This window comes from Porites lutea, chromosome 14 (genome assembly GCF_958299795.1).
Source record: "Porites lutea chromosome 14, jaPorLute2.1, whole genome shotgun sequence".
In the NCBI taxonomy this organism is placed as follows: Eukaryota; Metazoa; Cnidaria; class Anthozoa; order Scleractinia; family Poritidae; genus Porites; species Porites lutea.
In genome coordinates this window covers 18095582-18112689 of record NC_133214.1, presented here as the reverse complement: position 1 = coordinate 18112689, position 17108 = coordinate 18095582, and the positions used below count along the sequence as shown (strand labels likewise).

At 41.1% G+C, this 17108-nt stretch overlaps 3 protein-coding genes across 3 annotated transcripts; 2 read left to right on the top strand and 1 right to left on the bottom strand.

Annotated features, from left to right (window-relative positions):
- Positions 1–10: 10 nt before the first annotated feature.
- Positions 11–3396, bottom strand: LOC140924010 (cytochrome c oxidase assembly factor 1 homolog). The gene is made up of 4 exons (XM_073374014.1): positions 3242–3396; positions 2506–2654; positions 1586–1659; positions 11–810 (listed from the first exon to the last, which is right to left on the bottom strand). The coding sequence occupies exons 1-4, from the start codon at positions 3330–3332 to the stop codon at positions 738–740; spliced, it is 387 nt and encodes a 128-aa protein (XP_073230115.1). The 5' UTR covers positions 3333–3396; the 3' UTR covers positions 11–737.
- Positions 3397–3453: 57 nt separating this feature from the next.
- LOC140924481 (uncharacterized) lies at positions 3454–13454 on the top strand. The gene is made up of 15 exons (XM_073374504.1): positions 3454–3560; positions 3733–3797; positions 4044–4122; positions 4500–4572; positions 5383–5550; positions 6142–6329; positions 6553–7195; positions 7835–7985; positions 8321–8412; positions 8897–8997; positions 9519–9575; positions 10562–10622; positions 11332–11464; positions 12283–12420; positions 12836–13454. The coding sequence occupies exons 1-15, from the start codon at positions 3537–3539 to the stop codon at positions 13338–13340; spliced, it is 2478 nt and encodes an 825-aa protein (XP_073230605.1). The 5' UTR covers positions 3454–3536; the 3' UTR covers positions 13341–13454.
- Positions 13455–14898: 1444 nt separating this feature from the next.
- LOC140925285 (uncharacterized) lies at positions 14899–17103 on the top strand. The gene is made up of 3 exons (XM_073375280.1): positions 14899–15229; positions 15329–15383; positions 16022–17103. The coding sequence occupies exons 1-3, from the start codon at positions 15161–15163 to the stop codon at positions 17092–17094; spliced, it is 1197 nt and encodes a 398-aa protein (XP_073231381.1). The 5' UTR covers positions 14899–15160; the 3' UTR covers positions 17095–17103.
- The last annotated feature ends 5 nt before the right edge of the window (positions 17104–17108 follow it).

Here is a 17108-nt window from a genome sequence, read left to right as displayed (position 1 = left end):
GGCAAATTTTAATTTTCCTGGAGCTGAATTCTTAGGGATCATGTGGAAATTATTCAAAGTTTAGAAAAATGTTGCATTGGGCAATTTCATATTGTAGTCATGCAGTGATGGCAAGGATATGTACCAAAAAGTAACACACATGCAGAAAAATGATGTTACTTTTTCAAGTTTAATAGGAAAAAATGCCTCTACAAAAACTTTTTCTCAGCTTAAATGCATTATAACAGTACATCTGTCTGTAAACTTGCTTTTTTGCATTTTTCTTAACTGGTAACTGACAACGTCCCTGTTAGAAACTCCCAAATATAGCTGGCATAATGTTATAATATGACAGTTAACTTTTTGCAGATATTCTCTCCAACAAATTGTTTCAATGAAATTGTGCAAAAAATGAGAAAATTTCTTGAATGATAAATTTTCTACATATTGTTTATTTAGCGAATTAATCATAATGGAATTCTCAAGCTCATTTCTCAGACTTCATTTGTCTTGAAAATAAAAGATTTTTCCATTGAACACTGTTTATCTCTGATGCATACAGTTTGTCTTTCACTTTCATATAACCACAAAGTGGTTGTCCTGTGCAGCACCTTTTGTAGTGCAAAGTGTTGAATGCCATAACACAGTTAAAAGGAATAAATTCCAGTATTTAGGCAACGCTTTCTTCATCATGGGAAAAACCTCAGAATGCCATTCAGGTTTCCTCCATTATCTTCATTCTTGGAAATCCCTGAAAATCAATCCTCTGGTACAATTTTTATTCTGGGATGTTCTGGCCCTGCTTCAAGCTCTACTCTCTCTAGTACCCACCTAGAAAGAAAAAAACAGAAATGCATGGACTGTTTACAAATTGTATCAGTGTATGCCACGATTAAAATGGTGTGTATATGAAATGATCTGTCAAACAGTAAAAGCAAAAATAATAAAAAAGTTGATTTCCACTGATGCTGTTTTGGCTACACAAGTTAACACACGTAAATTTTAACCACGTAAATAAAACAGAGGCAAGATAAAAAGTGCTGAACTTAAATGAGAAGTTGAGCAAGGTTCAACTTTTATGCTTATAAGCAATTTTTCATGCATTGCCTCCATTTTATTTGCGAACGTAAATTTTACCCACGTACTCACGTAAAAATTATGCGACCCTAGAAATCAACCCTCAGGGAGCTTATAAGCAACAATGATGAGAATGACAAAAAAGCAATAGGTTTAGATTAGCAAAACAATAACTTCGTAAGTTCATTGCATTTTTGTAAACGTCTTTGTTGTCATTCTATAACCATGACATGAAATTAAAACTGCCTTAATTTACATGTTGAAAAGGATGTGGACACAAAACAAAATTTTCAGATTCTAGATTGAAACTTAGATACAGGTCTTTAGAATGTAACCCCAGAAAAATTCACCAACATTTGATGAATTGAGCAACTTGGGAAAGCATGAATTCACTTTGTAAGGGATGTTTTCATCACCTTCATCATCCTTGTTGCTGAAGCTTCCTGTTTTCTCTTGATCCAATCCTAGGGACTACCTATGATTGCTCGAAATAATTATATTATTTTGACCCAAGTAATCAAATACATACCCTTCCTCTCCCCTCTTTGTAGCAAATGAATATAAATTCCCTGAGATTTTGCTTCCTCTAACTGGAATAACTATCTGTTAAGAAGAGAAAAAATTGTCACACTAACCACAGTAAATAATGATGCTATTATGGAATCCCCAAGTTTTAGAAGTGTCTGTTTACTTTGAGTGACCAGAACTTGGAAGGCTTCCTCGTTTAACCCTTTTTCAACTGCTAAACAGTTAAGCACTGTTGGATGATTTCTCCCATTTCTTCCAGTCCTTACCCTTTTAGAACTCCAACCTATTAGCCTTTCCTCTCCCGCTTCCCTCTCATTTCTCCCACCCCCTATTCTTCTGGGTTCCCATCCCCCTTAAACTACAAGTAGGCCCTCATTTTCCCTCAGGGATAGTAGAGCAAGCAAAATGTGAGTGCATGAAAGTCACCCCATGCAAGAAAGGCGAGACGCGGCATGGGGTGATTTTCATGCGCACTCGCACTAAATGTAGCATGACTGATCATATGTGGTATTGGTATTTCGTCGATTTAAACATGCTATTTTGGTATTTGCGCTATTTTTCTTACAGTTTACCTAAAGTCCCTCTCCTCAAAGGAACATTTCATATATGCCAACTCTCCCAGATTATCTGGGAGTCTCCCGGATACAGCACTGATTCCCCACTCTCCCTTACAGGTCCCCAAATCTCCTGGATCAAATAGACTTTTGAGCTTTTCTGCGCTTTAGTTTGAATTTAGCCCAGTTTTTCCCTCAAAATTTGTACTTTTTTATTTCATTGTATGGTTTCTGGGACATTTTTGCGGGGTAAATTTGTGGCTGGTGGGGGTGGGATTAGGGGGTGAGAGGGGGGGCTGTAGTGCAAAACAGGGAGTCTCCAGATTTTAGATCTCCAGAGGCTGGCATCTCTGAACATTTCACTTGCCTGAGCAAACTCACGTCCAAGCCTGATGTCCTTTCTTGTTAGATTTACATAAGGAATTCTAACAGGTTTCCCCAGAGTATCTGATGCCAGCTGGTGATTCCTAAGCACCTCAACAGATTTTTTGTAATAATCTTGGGCAGCTATCTTTGCTAAAAAAGTAAGATGTTCATTACTTTAGCCTGAGAAAACAGCCGAAATTTGGCGATGCTACCACTGGTTTCCCCACCAAATGATGTCTGAGAAATGAGTGCAGAAATTCCATACTGATGACGGCTCACTACCCTGATAGTGCTTCTGATTGGTTGAATCAAACTTCCCACGTGGTGCAACCAATCAGAAGCACTACCCAGGTCTGGGTAGTGACATGTCCTCAGTATGGAATTTCTGCGCTCGTTTCTAAGACGTCATTTGGCGGGGAAACTAGTGGTAGCATCACCAAATGTCAGCTGTTTTCTCAGCCTAACATTACTTCAACTTATTTTGGGGCACTCTACCTGATAGTGATCATCAAAGAGTTTCTCCCAGACCAGATGAATGCTTGATCAACCAGTCAGGTTGAGAGAACTCAGAAAATGATCATACCAAAAAGTATGCTCACATGTCATCCTTTATACTCTTTCTGTAGTAATGCATTGGTCAAGGAGTAATTTGTAGTTTGATAACTAGGAACAATCAATCACACCAAACTTTGACCATAGCTAGGCACAGAAACTTAATTTCTCATTTTTAAAACTACCTTGTATTCTGTGGTGGAAAAATGCTGCTCCAAAACAAGATAAAGCAGCACCACATATTGCTACCTTTTTCAGTAAGTCTGCACTGACCATACTTTACAGTGATCGGAGATGAAAAATAAAAAAATCGGCAACTTTTCACTTTGTGTCGTCCGCCATTTTGTCTGAAGTAATGACGCGGGCTCATGTGATCATGCAGCGGATTTTCGCGGGGATTAAAACAATTCAAAATGGCGACGTATGGCGGCAAAAGACGAAGAAACCGAAATATTAAAATAGACTTCGATTCTTTAAGGAATGAAAAGTAGGGCTCCGGGAAAGGTACTTAGATCCTTTTTAAAACTGGCGTACTGATATAGGGTCACTTTCTTTTTTACTTAAATCTCGCGTGTGAAAATATTAATCTATTGACGATTCAGTTTACGCAAGCTTGCTAAGTTTGTTGTTGTCGACAACCTTACAGTCATTTTGATTTTTCTTTGTTGTGTTTAAGGCGTCCAAGGCATCCTTGGTAGCTCGAGGCCTCGCTTCGAAATCTAAACCTCCTGCGGTTAAAAGGTAAGCCTTTCGGGCGCAATATTTCCAAGTTATGCATAATCTGAAAAGCTTATTGAAGCCTCAGCTTATGGTTCATTAATTTCCTCATTTGTTTTCTTAAAGCATAATGAATGCATGCGTCCTTATCTTCTATTCTATTAATGCGACATCGTCATCATCATCATCATCATCATTATCATCATAGATGAAGTATTAAATAAATGAATGTGATGATTTGATTTTTTTTTTGTCCTCAAACTAATTCAGAGTTCAGAAAGGACAGAGAAGTGCTACCAAGGAATCTAAACCTGGGTACAGTCTTTATACCTCAGATTCTGAAGACCAGGTACTTCACATTAACTCATTTAGGATGAGAATCTTCCTTGTATGTCTCTCTGGGATCTTTTCAGGGAGCTGACAGTCAAACCTCAATGGGTGATCACTTCTTAGCAACTACCTTCCACATTCACTTTGCATATGGATGAGGAGGTATTGTATTTGTGATGGTCCTTGCTACTGTTGCAGTTTCAAATACCCATCTCTACGTCATTTGTTGCAATTTCGTCTGGCTTATTTCGCTTGTTTGAATTTTACCCTTATAGGGCCTCATTAAACAATCCAGCCAGGTAATATCCCCTGTCCCAAACCCTAGATGACAACCTCAGTATTCAAACCACTCATTTCTAGTATTTGTTAAGATACCACATTGTTGGTCATTTATAGGCATCTGCAGTTGACAGAGGCTTAAACAGATGTGCTGCATTGCTGTCAAATATACTGGACAATGAAGATAAAGGTGAAGTTTCATTCCTGTTAACGCTTGAATAATTTTAAAATGCAGTTTAACCCTTTAAGCCCCTGTATCCACATAGAAATTCTCCAAACTGATCTCCATACATTTCCTTAAAGAATTAGTTGTGAGAATTTGATAATAGATCAAGGCATTTTCTCTTGGGTGATCATTTTATTAATTCTTATAACTTATCTCTTGACAGTGTATGAATATGGTTAAGAGAAAATTGATCTTTGTCATTATTGTGACTTAAAGTTTGACAGTTCTAGTGGGCAGTGGTTGGTTTGGAGAGGAATGCACAGGAGTTTAAAAACCCGGGGCCGTGGGGGGGGGGGGGGGGCGGTACTGCCATATATGGGCTTTGTAGGTATGTGCGGCGGTGAAGGGTATGGTTTTCAAGCTGTTCATTCTGGGATAGGGTATATAAATTAAAGTGTTTAAGTCTAGAATAGGGTGTCATTTTGCAGGAACTGATCAATTGGTTGAAGATTTTAGTAGAGACTACGGAAACCCGGAATTGCCACTCAAAAAGATAAAAAAATCAAATCGGCAAATTTATATTTATGCAACTCAGCCTAAAAGCTACTCTAGGATAGGGGGATATTTGGGAGTTTAGTCTAGTATAGGGTGGCAAAATTCAGCTGAACTAGCTTTGGTATAGGTTAAGGGTTCCAGGGTCCCAGCAGCACACCCCCACCCAAAGATTCCTAAAGTACCCCCCTGGCTTCAAAACACTTTTTTGTGGTTTGTTTCAGGCAACTTTAGGAGTAGTTTCTGCCAGTGTGATGTCCTGCTAATACACTTGTTTTTCAGATAGCACATCACATTCAAGAGTTGCAAGTGTGAGCAAAACTGCCACTTCCTCCAATAAAAAAGTTCCAGCTGTTCAACCAATAGGAAGACCAGGAAAGTTTGACAGACAGACGGCAAAAGCAGCCAGTAGAAAAGTTGTGATCCCCACTGCCAGCTCTGAAGACAAAGGTACAAACATGTGAACTGTTTTACTCCCTAAGTGTTACAGTTATGGGAATAAAGCTCACGCTCTTTTAAATGCCCCTTATCTATTAAATGTCTCTGCTTGGCCTCTTAAAATTCAGGGCTATCATTAAGAGGCGGGGTCCGGGATTTCCCCCGGCTGCTATAAATGTGGCCCCCGGCTAGCCTGCGTGTCAGGTGTTAAGAGGGGAAGGGGGAATTCAGGCACGTGAGAGCAAGAGACGCACCCAAGGAAAGGTCCCCTTTTCCCTCCTCTTCAGGGGCCCAAATGGTTCACTGGCATCTCGCCACCAAATCATCTCACCACCAACGAAATCGCCACCAAGAAGTCTAATCGCCACCAAGTAATGACCCTGCATTAATCGACATGTTTACTGACCTAGGATTACTTACCTAGAATTTTTCCTTCTTGTCCAAGCTTATTCGAATTTGATTACAGAGTTATTACTTGGTGGCGAGTCGACTTCTTGGTGGTGGCGAGATGACCGTTTCCGCCCAGATTGCTCCCTCCTGTTCCCTTGTTAACTCCTGCCACACAGGCCATGTTCTTACATGTTTAATTGCTTTTCAATCCAGCCACTCCATCACCATTGCATCGTCATGAAGAAGTTGCTGTTAGATCAACAGCCTACAATGATCGTTTGGTATCGTCCACACCTGTTCTTACTGCAGAAGAACGACATAAACGCCAACAGCTGCAGAGAAGAGAAGCAGAACTTCAACACGAACTAGCGCAACTCAAAGAACGTTATGAGCTGCTTCAAGTAAGTTGCTGTCGTTTCACCCTTCTAAAATAATTATTCCTGTATTTACCCTCGGCAGTACATGTATTTATAGCGCAAAGGCTAGAACAAATCCAGCTATAGGTTGAGGCGGGACTTGAACTCGCTTGCGCATGGAAGCACTTAAGGCTGGAGATTGAGCCTAGAACTATCACTGCTCAGGAGATTATTAAAGAACTAGTCTTATGTATTTCTTTGAATTCAGAGACAGCAAAGTCCAAGTCACCAAACGGAGCAAAAGTTACAACTGCAACATTCCATGATGCAACAACTGGAGAATCATCAACAAAATGAAGACAGTTCACTTCAACGCGATGCACCTCAACGCTCAACCGGAGCGCAACCAGAAAACATTTCAGAAAGGGAAGGAAATCCGAATTCCAATCCAAGAAAAACGTCAGCAAGAAGAAGTCTGGATTATTCAGGATTTTCTGTTCAAAAAATTCAGGAAAGTGACTATAATGACTCTAGATCAGGGGGGCGGATGGATTTAGTTGGCAGTGAACACAATGATGAAAGTTTGAAACAAGGAGACCATAATTCCGTTCAACGGGAGATAGATACTGTGCCTGAACCCAAGAAACGGGTGAGAATTGTTTCGCCTAGTTTCACTCCTTCATCTTACGTGGACGAGGAATTACTCCCAAATACAAGTCAAAACCTGACAAAATCTCTTGACGACCAGGCTGGTTTATCCGAAGATTCAACAACCAGACATCTTACTCCTCCATTGAAAGTATCTGGTAAACCCAGCCCTGGGGAAAGAATGCAATCATCATCTGCTGAAAACCAGGCGCGGATGATTCAGTATCTTGTTGATGAACTAAGAGCGCTTCTTGGAAGTACGGGTTAGTACAGACCGTTTGCTGTTTGTTTGTTTTTTTTTTCATTGGTATCTGAATGTTAAAGCATTACCTGTGCCAACCTCGTTCCCAGGGTTCTCTCCTACCTGCCTTGAGGAGCGAGCGAATCAGAACTCAATGACCGACTCACTAGTACAAGTGCTGCCTGAGCCGAATATCATGTCTTGAGTGTACAGCGCTCTCTACTCAGAGACCAGAGCCAGGCCTCGGTTGTTCAAAGGCTGGATAGCGCAATCCATCGGATAAATCTCTATCCCGTAGATAGTGTAATTTGTTTCCCTAATACTTATCCACTGGATAGTGATTTATCTGATAGATAGCGCTATCCAACGTTTGAACAACTGGGACCTGGGGCCCGTTTCTCGAAAGTCCCGATAATTAACGGGCCCGGTAAGCTGTCTCCGTTTACATTAAAGATCGAGGTTTCAATAGTTTTGCATCTAGCATGATAAAACTATCAGTTAGTGAAACAGAATGGAGTAGTCTGCTAGCCAGGACCGGCGCTCTTATTCTTTATATTTCGATTTGAATATTTGTTTTCGGGCCCGAAAAGTTACCGGGACTTTCGAGAAACGGGCCCCAGATCGTTAATAGCTTTCAACACCCTGTGTACTTTGTTCATAGGTGACTTGGAAGTAAATCGACTGTTGAACGAAATAGATGACGCAGCTAAACTACTTCCGTATCTTTGGGAGAAAGACAAAACAGCGTCTGTAGTTCAGGATATCGAGCAGGCTGTAAAGCCGTTTAAAGTCGAAAACGCTCAACTACGAAGGTTTGTATGCGAACTTCATTTTTGAAATCATGAATGGTCGTAGTGAGCCCAAACTGATTCGTTACCACGCTCTTGTAGCATTTGTAGAGTGTAGAAATTTTTGACTCAATAATGAAAACTACTTTGATTTACGCACCATAAATACAAAAACACGCGATATTATGACACAGTCGACACGGAACAAAAACTATTGAGTTTTTGCGGACAAGGGTCGAACCTCAACGAGCCCCAGAATTTCATAAATTCTTAAATTTGTGATGTCACACACTTTCCTCCCCTCCCAATATACCTCTAACTTTCTTCCACTGACTCACTCTTATTTTGAAACTTTGTAGAAGACTCCTTATTGCCCACCAAAAGCTCAAAGAAGGATCATTGAAGAAACAAGAAGATAAGTCCTCTGCCAAGACAGATTTAGCATTTGAATGTAAGTTTTTGTTCCTAGTGTTTAGCACTGACAAATAACAAAGATCTGTAAACCGTTTTCGGTGACTTGGAAAACGTTTGACTGATCTGATATTGGTTTGTAATGCGTAAATAAGGCGTAGTGCCAAGCGGGAAAAAAAGTAACTGGTTGAAAGGGCGGAAAAACTTGCAGTAGGTCACCAGAGGTCATATAATAGAACTTTGACAGGTGTAATTTATAGGTGTAGCTATTGTTTTCAGACCCTAAAACAAAGGTTAGGTACCAAGCGCGGGAAAACAAGTAACTGGTTGAAAGGGCGGGAAAACTTGCACTAGGCCACCCAGTGCCAAGAGCAAACAGCGCGGGAAAACAAGCCAAGGGCGGGAAAAAGGTGGAAGTGGCGTCCACCCATGTGCAATGCATTTCATTGTAGTTCTTCACTTCACTTTTTTGAAGACAACAAGAGCCTTCATCGAAAATGTTTTTCCCTTTGCTTTTCTTTTAGTGGCAGCCTGTAGGTCGGTGAACACTGTTCTACAGAAACAACTAACAGAAGAGAAAAATAACAAAGAGGAGCTACTAAGACACCGTGATCAACTTTCTCAGGTCAGAAATTTTTATACACCTCTTTCGTTGAAAAATCTCTGATTTTTCGCGTTTATCCGGGTTTTTTTGTCGAAATGAAGTGCTATTTAACGCGTCGAAATGCACACAGAAGTTGACTGGGGTGTGGTATTGGGTACATTTTTAAGTAGACGCGACTTATTAAATATTGTAGGTCCATCAAGACTCAACTCGGTTGTGAGCGTTTTCATATGACGTCACGGGGCCATGCTGTTGTTCTAAACAACGGCGGCCATGTTAGTGTTCCAAACAAATCCTGTTGGAGTGTTTTGAAATGGGATGTCATATTTAGGTCGGATACGAAACATGATTAGAGAATCGTCTTTTGTCGGAAACACGCCGAAAACCCACTCCACCCCTACAAAATAATTTTTTCCGGGGCTCTCTACGGTTTTAACATCACCATAAGCTTTGTGGGTAATCTACTTAGCTTTTACTGTTGAGACAATTGCGTAATTTGTTGACTATCAAAAGTGACTTATTTCTTTTATATAACCCGGTAGAATTTAAGTGAATTACAAGAGGAAAAGAAGAAGTTTCTGCTGATTTTATCCAATAAGGTAATGTGGCCTTTTTTATAACCACAGCTTAATTTTTTAAATAACCATTTACCGGGCAGTGTTAGAGTCGCATGATGGACGTTCTTTGGAACAAAATGTGCAAATCTAATACATAAATTTAGCCAGGGCTAAAAGCGAAGCTCTCTTTAATATTTATAAATTCCTCAAAGAAAATATAAAATTGTCTAATACTAAAGACAAGGCGAAAACAACGAGAACGGTAAAAAAAACAACAACAATAGATCTAATTAGCAAAAAAACAAAAACTTTGCACGTGCAGCACGCTTTTTTTTCTAATTAGCAAAAAAAACAACTTTGCACGTGCAGCACATTTTTTTGGTACATTTCCTTGCCGTTGTTTTGCACGACGAAAACGTAAAACTACTTTTAACTTCCTATTCATACATTTTATGGAGGAAATGTTTGTGTTCCTGTTCACTTTGTTTGTTCACTGCCGCTGGTTTTCACCTTGGTAGCCGCAAGCATTTCTCATTTTCTCACCGCCGTTATATAATTTTCATGTTTTTCTACCAACAAAATTGGTCTCCATTGTTATTTATTTTTCGCTCTAGCTCTTTCCCTGTGATCCAAGTCAATGTGGATATTAAAATTTGGTGGAAAGAAAGACTCGTTTTGTTGTTGTTGCTTTTTTCTCTCTAAAAGTCCTGGCGGCCATGTGATTTACCGCCGAAACGAGCGGGGTGCTTGAAATGCAAAATTTCATCTCAGCTTTAACATACTCGTCCTCCGACGGGCTGACTTTGGACTCCCTTCCCCCTCCCCTAGAGTCTGTACGGCCAGCGTTCGGTCTTACGCTGACGTCATAACCAAATTTTCGCGGATGGATCGTGAGGTTTATTACCAAATTGTCTTAGCTATGGGACTCCGCTCAAGCGCGCGCGAGCGAGCAAGGAGCTCCGCTAAAAAAACGTAACCTAACGTAACGTATCGTAACGTTCCTATTTTGTTGTTTTAACCCAAAACAGGAACAAGAACTGTTGCGGTTAAAAAGAGATTGGCAGCAAGATGCATCAAAGTTGACTGTTGGTAAGATTTTAACGGGACGGTTCTTTTCTTCGTGAGGTTTATTTTCCCGTTTCGGTGCACTTTTATTATGGAGTTAAATAACGTTATCGTCCAGTTAGCCATCTGTTAAATAAAGCCTGGTTTTCTGTAGCGTCAAAATACAATAGAGTTAAACGAATACTTTTACAAACACAGACGCACGCTCAACCCAGGATATAGACACCACGAACAGTCTCTCTTTTTCCCTCTCTTAATTTTCTCTCAGTCAGTCGAGTGAAACGCATGAGATACGGAGATATGAAGAAAAAGAGATTAACCGCCGTCTACACAGGAGCCAACGATTCAACGCTGCAGATGGAAGCAAAATTACAAAAGTTTTAACAGGGAGTTTAAACAGCGACGTTTTCGAGCGACGCACGTCAACCGAAAGTGAACCTTTTTCTCTTATAATATGCCTTGACGATACCAAATTTGTATTTATAACTGTGTTTACTCTTATAGAGACCATCTGCTCAATAATTTGGTCAAAAACACGGCTCGAGAGTGCAAAAAGTCCATTTCCGGTCGACGTGCGTGGCTCAAAACGAAATAAGAACGCCTGTCGCGCTGGTGGAAACCAGGCTTCTCACAGTTTCGAGGCTGCGACTAAAAACTTCAGACGGTCTTAAGAAATGGAGGTCGACAAAGAAATGCCAGAGAAATCCTTGTAACAGGGTTTCTTTCATTTTAGAAAATAAAAGAATGAAGTCAGATCTTGAAGCTGCCCACCTTTCCTCTGAAGCAGAGAAGAAAGAGGTCAATATACTTTACCTTTCTTTGAAGCAAAAGGACGCAGAAATCGAGAGACTCAAAGAACTTACCAGGTAAATGATGTGTATTTTTTGTAATTTTAACTCCTTTTCGCAAGGACTTTTGGGATCGCTTCTGAAGCAGTCCCAAAAGTCTTTGCGAAAGTTAATTCGCCCCAGTTTCCCTCTTGTTTCTAAGGTGGAGAATTAAGTATTGAAGTTCGACAAGTTTCTCTCGTGTTCGAATGTTGTGAGTTTGTTTAAAATCCTGATATGTGTAACCACTCAAAGTAGTACTTTTCTACGGTACTGTTTAATTTACTTTGAATTGGTTCCGGGACGAATTGCTTCTCATGAAAGCTACTGTGGCACCTTTAGTTTCTTCAATTTCTTTTTTTTTATGCTGTGCAGTGTCATTCTACTTTTTCCAGTCTGTGATTGCAATTATAATAACTGTTCAATACATGAAGGCAGGCTACTAAGTAGTATTTTCCTTTGGTATTGTTCATGAAGCCATGCCGCAAAACGCGATTCCTTGATTTTATCACAAAATCAAAGTGTGAGCTAAATCTTAACTCGAAAAAAGTTTATCATTCGAAAATTTGTTGTTCCTTTACAGCTAGCATGAACTACAAAAAGGCGGTTTTATTCGAAGTGTCTGGAGTATGTGGACCTCTACATTAACATAGGCGAAAGCGAGAGTAGTGAACGCAAAACCAAGTTAACATTTCCCTCAGCCGCTCCCGGCTCTCACTCTCTTTTTTTCCTAGAAGTTCGAATAATTTTTTTACATTTCGTTTGCAATCGTGTAAAAATTCTCTGTGCCAGGTGGATCTCACCGCGGAATCTGCAGCGCGACACTTCGTGTAAACGTCGTATTTTGTACTCGACAGGGGCCTTCAGCAGTCCCTGACTCGTCTTCTGTCTGACATTCAGCAGTTTCAACCGAAGGACATAAAAAGCGGTTCATTGGATAACCCCGTCTCTTTTGACGGCCTGGATAATCTGCTTAAGAGAGACGTCAAAACAATGTAAGTACATTTGAGCACTTTTCCTTTCGATGGAACTAAATTTCGAGGGAAGCGGGCCTGAAGAAGGTTTATGTGGGAGTCTAACAAAGCTGAGACGTGTCGAGTTTCCGCGCATTTGCGCGTTTTCTGTACTGTTTTTGAGAAGACTAAGAGATTACAGCGTCTTTGATTCCCGAAGTGTCCGCCATGATGAATGGGGCAGGATTGGCAGCGTTCGAGCGTTAGAATTGGCGCTCCGTAGTGCTCTTGCCGGCTTATTTGGTATGTTCTATTAGCTCCTGGTTAGATCTGTTACTCCGTTGATTTGTTAATACCTGGAAAGCTTGTCGCTATGACACCTTAAAAAAAAATTTGGCAGTATTTGGGACTTTATTTGCAAAATTGCTGATGGTTTGTTCATGTTCGTTATGTACAGAGGACAACCAACAACTCTGGGGCTATCTCCCGCTGAGGCTAAGTCACTTATTACAGGTAACAGCAACAATACTGCTTCTCCGAGATTATTTAATCCCAAAATTCCTCAAACGATTGACCGCAGCGACGAGACTTTGACACGGAGGACTCAAAATCAGCGTCCTGTGGCACAGGGCAAAAAACATTTACGATTTGCCGATAGATTAGTGTCGCAACCAGACCCCTCTCCTGCTTTCACTAGCAGGCGGCTCTCCCGTCCGCTGACCAATGAGTACGAAGGAGCTGGGTATAAGATCAGCGAGGAGTCCTTTACGAATTTGGACGGCATGGATTCATTAGAGCAAGGTGCGTTAGAGGTTGAAAATATGGAGGAGGAACTAAACAGCGGTGATGTATCGCCGCTTTTGTCGGGTGAAGAGGAGGATTTTCGAAGAGGATTGGAAAATCTCGACGCTAATATTGCAAGAATACAGAAAAGTTTGCGAGAAACAGCTTTGAGAACGTGAAAAAGGAAATATTGAGGTTCAGGACATGCAGCTAAAGTTGTCGGAAAGATAAATGGTTCTAACATGGAAAAGCACAAACGAGTTCAATGAATCTAACTTTATTTTTGGAATGTTAACGACTCATGCACGTTTAAAGATAATTATTTTTATAGTCGTACGAATTAAATATATTTAAACGTATCCAGGATTTTGAGGGGCTTTTATGATTTATTTCTTTCACGCAGTAAAATTGGCTTATTTTAACCTCGTTCCCAGGGCCAGTCGAGACGGGTAGGAGAGAATCCTGGGAACCAGTTTGGGCTTAACCTAGTCCATAGGCCTCATTATTCCCAGCGGACAATGCGTTTAGTGTCACGTGGTCCAATCGCCTTGGATACATCACCAAAGCAAATTGACAGAGAAGGCCTGGGAAAACGCCCTTTAAGGACTAGGCAAGGATGGACTTACTTGGATTGGAGTTAATTAGAATTCTCTGACTTAAAAACGTTGGTCACCTTATGAAGGTCACAGGGTGGAGTGTCGTGTCAACAAGACAAGGATTTAGAACATTTGTGCCATGACACCACGGCAGCCGAATATACGGTGTTGACAAATCCAAACAAGGATGCGTGAGGTGCTGGGTTCGACCGGGACTGAGCAGCAGGCTCTCTCGTCCGCTGACCGATGAGAACGAAGGTGCTGGGTGTAAGATCACTGAGCAGTCACTTGCGAATTTGGACGGCATGGATTCATCGGAGCAAGGTGCGTTAGAGGTTGAAAATCTGGAAGAGGAACTAAACAGCGGTGATGTATCGCCGCTTTTGTCGGTCGAAGGTCACACAGTGGAGTGTCGTGTCAACAAGACAAGGATTTAGAGCATTCGTGCCATGACACCACGGCAGCCGGATAGGAGCAAACAGGGAAGCCTGGGGTAAAGTAACACCGGTTCAGCAATAACGGCTCCAGATTACCCAGTAGAAGGTTGTTTGGCGGTACTGACTAGTTTACTACTCATTCTTATAAGGAAAATTAAATTATAAAACAAAACAGCAAGAGTCCCAGTCGAACCCAGCATCTCACACACAAGCCTTATCACCCGGTCAGTAGTAGATTTGTGTCCTTGTTTTTTTTAATTGTTTGGATTCGTCAACACCGTATAGCATTCCGGATAACAACAGTGGGACTCGAAAGACCCTTGTAGCTTACTGGTCTTCAGTCGTCTCTCAGTCTCTCATTAATATTAGGCTGATTTAGCAACAGAACGGGAACGTCCGTCGACGACGGGAAAGCGCGTGGAAAGGACTAAACGCGACTTCCGGTGCTCAATTTGCCTCTCTGCGATTGGTCATTCCAGTTGTTTGATTTGCGTGCGCCGTCGTCAACTGTTGCTAAATCAGCCTATTAACGAGAGATGCGGGAACAAGGGGAGCGTCAGGGATGATGGGAACGAAGAAATTTCCATCACCCCTCGCGTTCCCTTCGGTCACTCTTCTCGCGTTCGGTCCTCCGCGTGCGAACTAAATAGAGAGGCAGACTGGGAACGAGCCAGCTCTTGTAGCGCTGTGGTTCCTTTTGTGGTTCCCTTTAGAAAAAGAAGGATCTGCTAAAATCAGTTACATTTATATAGATATTCCTGGGCTTACAATGACAGGTAATTCAATATGCCTTCCTGTTCAAGGTCGTCTTGAAACTTAAACACCTGCTGAACAGAACAGGTTGTCATTTTCTTCTAATTTACAAATGTCTTCCTCGAGTGCGACAATACTAAAATATCTTTAAGGAAAAATGCTTAAACATCTTCGCCTAAGTGGACAGCGGAAAACAAAATTTCACCACAGAGAATGAAACCAACGGTATCGTTTAGCAACGTGCTGACAATTCTGGTATGGACTCTCCATCTCGCTTCCAAGGTAAATACCAAAATTCATCACCCTTTACTCGTTTTTTAAAAGCTTGTTTTGCTTTTTGGTGTTGGTAACTGTTCTTCTGTTTGTTGTCCACGTTTTAAGGGATGCTCAATAAAAAATCCTAGACGTTACGGAAACTATTTGGCCTACAATTCAGGTAAGTGCATAAGCAACTTACAATCGGGAGAACAGAGCTTGTATTGTTGTAATATTCTTTACAACTGCCTTGCAACGAATAGCCTCGAAACCCAAATGCATGGCTTCCAAGTCAACAGAGAAATATGAATTTCTAACAAAACAACTCAAGTTGTTCAATTTTAATATGCACATAGTCACTACATTGTTTATTGGCGTGCTTAAAGGTGTTAAATACCTGATCCTTGACTTGATACCAGTGAAGTTAACCTCGCTAGTCTCATACATCTACCAATCAGAGAGCAGAACATGTCATTACTATCTTAAATTGCATGCCCATATATGGGCAAAAAGGGCGTGGTCCAGAAAATTTAAATTTCAAATGAGCAATTTTACTACCGGTGGGTTAATCTGAGTGACGTCGTCATTCTCGCGAAGAGAGGAGCCAATAGAGCTCGAAAAAGAGGACACGTGATCAGTAATGGATGTACGAATTCCCTTTTTCAATTTCCGGCGGTTGTCACTTCTTGAGTTGATAATTATAAGTCCAGCACTAAAATATTTGTGAAATGTTAGTGTGGATATCACATGCGGAGGACTTTCAGAAAAGCACTTCATAAGTCTTGGTCTTTGACAAAATTTCAACAACTATCCTCCTAGATACCGAAGGCAACCAGATCGGACCTCACCTTGGTGGTGTCTTAGAAAGCGTCTACGTTATCCCCACATCAGCTGCACCCACGGAAGATGGAACCTCGCGCGGAAACACGACTCCGAGCTCTACATACGCTCAAGAAAACTTACCCTTTGTTAATAGGAAACTTGATCTAAGAACAAAGTTCTCTGCTCCCTCGAATGTCAGCTCGGCAAAGAGCAGTGAACCAAGTGATACGTATACAGCAGATGGTCCGCAGAATCTAGCCTCGTATTCGCTAGATCCACCGAACAGTTTTCCACAGCCGACAAGTATACCGGCAATCGATACTATTTCAGTAACATCACCAACTCCGATGGGATCAATCGGTGATGAAATGAAGACTATTAAGAATCTGCCGTCGCTGCCTCCGATTGGAAGTGAAATGAGTGAAAACGAGAAAATTCCTGGCATAGAAGAGATTACCAGCATGCAGATACCCCTTAGCTTCGAAGAAGAAGAGCCATTGGAAAAAAGTTACGCTACTTCCGTTGACTTTATACCTGGTGACGCCAATATTGGTTACACCAACTCTAGTCACGCTAATCCTACAGCTAGTAGTAGCAATGAAACTACTGCAGATGCAAGGCGGCGAGAATTTGTCGCCTCGAATCCGGGTGACTTTCTTGAGACAAAGAGCATACACCCTCTTAAACTTAGATCTAGCCAGGTCAAAAGACAAGAGAGCGAGAAGGAAAAAACCAATCAAAGTTCCGACAAAAACAACAGGGACAAGAAAGTAAGACATCATTATGCACATTCTAAATTGTCAAAAAAGAGGGTGGCTATTCCTCCTCCCAAACCCATCGATCCGATCCAGCCTTTAATGGAAAAATTTCAAACAGAGAAAGAAGTTGGAGATATAAAGGAACATGTTTTAGACATGGAAAAGATAAAACCACATGAAGCGATCGATAAACACCTGATCTCTCTAGAACCGCAACCCAACATTGAACCAATTGAAAAGCATTTGACGAAAGAACAGTCAGACACAATAGAGCCGATAGAGAACCATCAACTTAAAACGGTTAAACAGTGATCTTTGTGTAATAA

Coding starts and splice junctions, on each gene's coding strand:
- LOC140924010 (XM_073374014.1), bottom strand. CDS start 3,332: ATGGTCAGTGCAGACTTACTGAAAAAGGTAGCAATATGTGGTGCTGCT. Junction 2,655..3,241: donor TTTCCACCACAGAATACAAG/GTAGTTTTAAAA, acceptor TTACTTTTTTAG/CAAAGATAGCTGCCCAAGAT. Junction 811..1,585: donor ACAAAGAGGGGAGAGGAAGG/GTATGTATTTGA, acceptor TTTTCTTTCTAG/GTGGGTACTAGAGAGAGTAG.
- LOC140924481 (XM_073374504.1), top strand. CDS start 3,537: ATGAAAAGTAGGGCTCCGGGAAAG. Junction 8,998..9,518: donor ACCGTGATCAACTTTCTCAG/GTCAGAAATTTT, acceptor ATAACCCGGTAG/AATTTAAGTGAATTACAAGA. Junction 12,421..12,835: donor AAGAGAGACGTCAAAACAAT/GTAAGTACATTT, acceptor CGTTATGTACAG/AGGACAACCAACAACTCTGG.
- LOC140925285 (XM_073375280.1), top strand. CDS start 15,161: ATGAAACCAACGGTATCGTTTAGCAACGTGCTGACAATTCTGGTATGG. Junction 15,230..15,328: donor CTCTCCATCTCGCTTCCAAG/GTAAATACCAAA, acceptor CCACGTTTTAAG/GGATGCTCAATAAAAAATCC. Junction 15,384..16,021: donor CTATTTGGCCTACAATTCAG/GTAAGTGCATAA, acceptor CTATCCTCCTAG/ATACCGAAGGCAACCAGATC.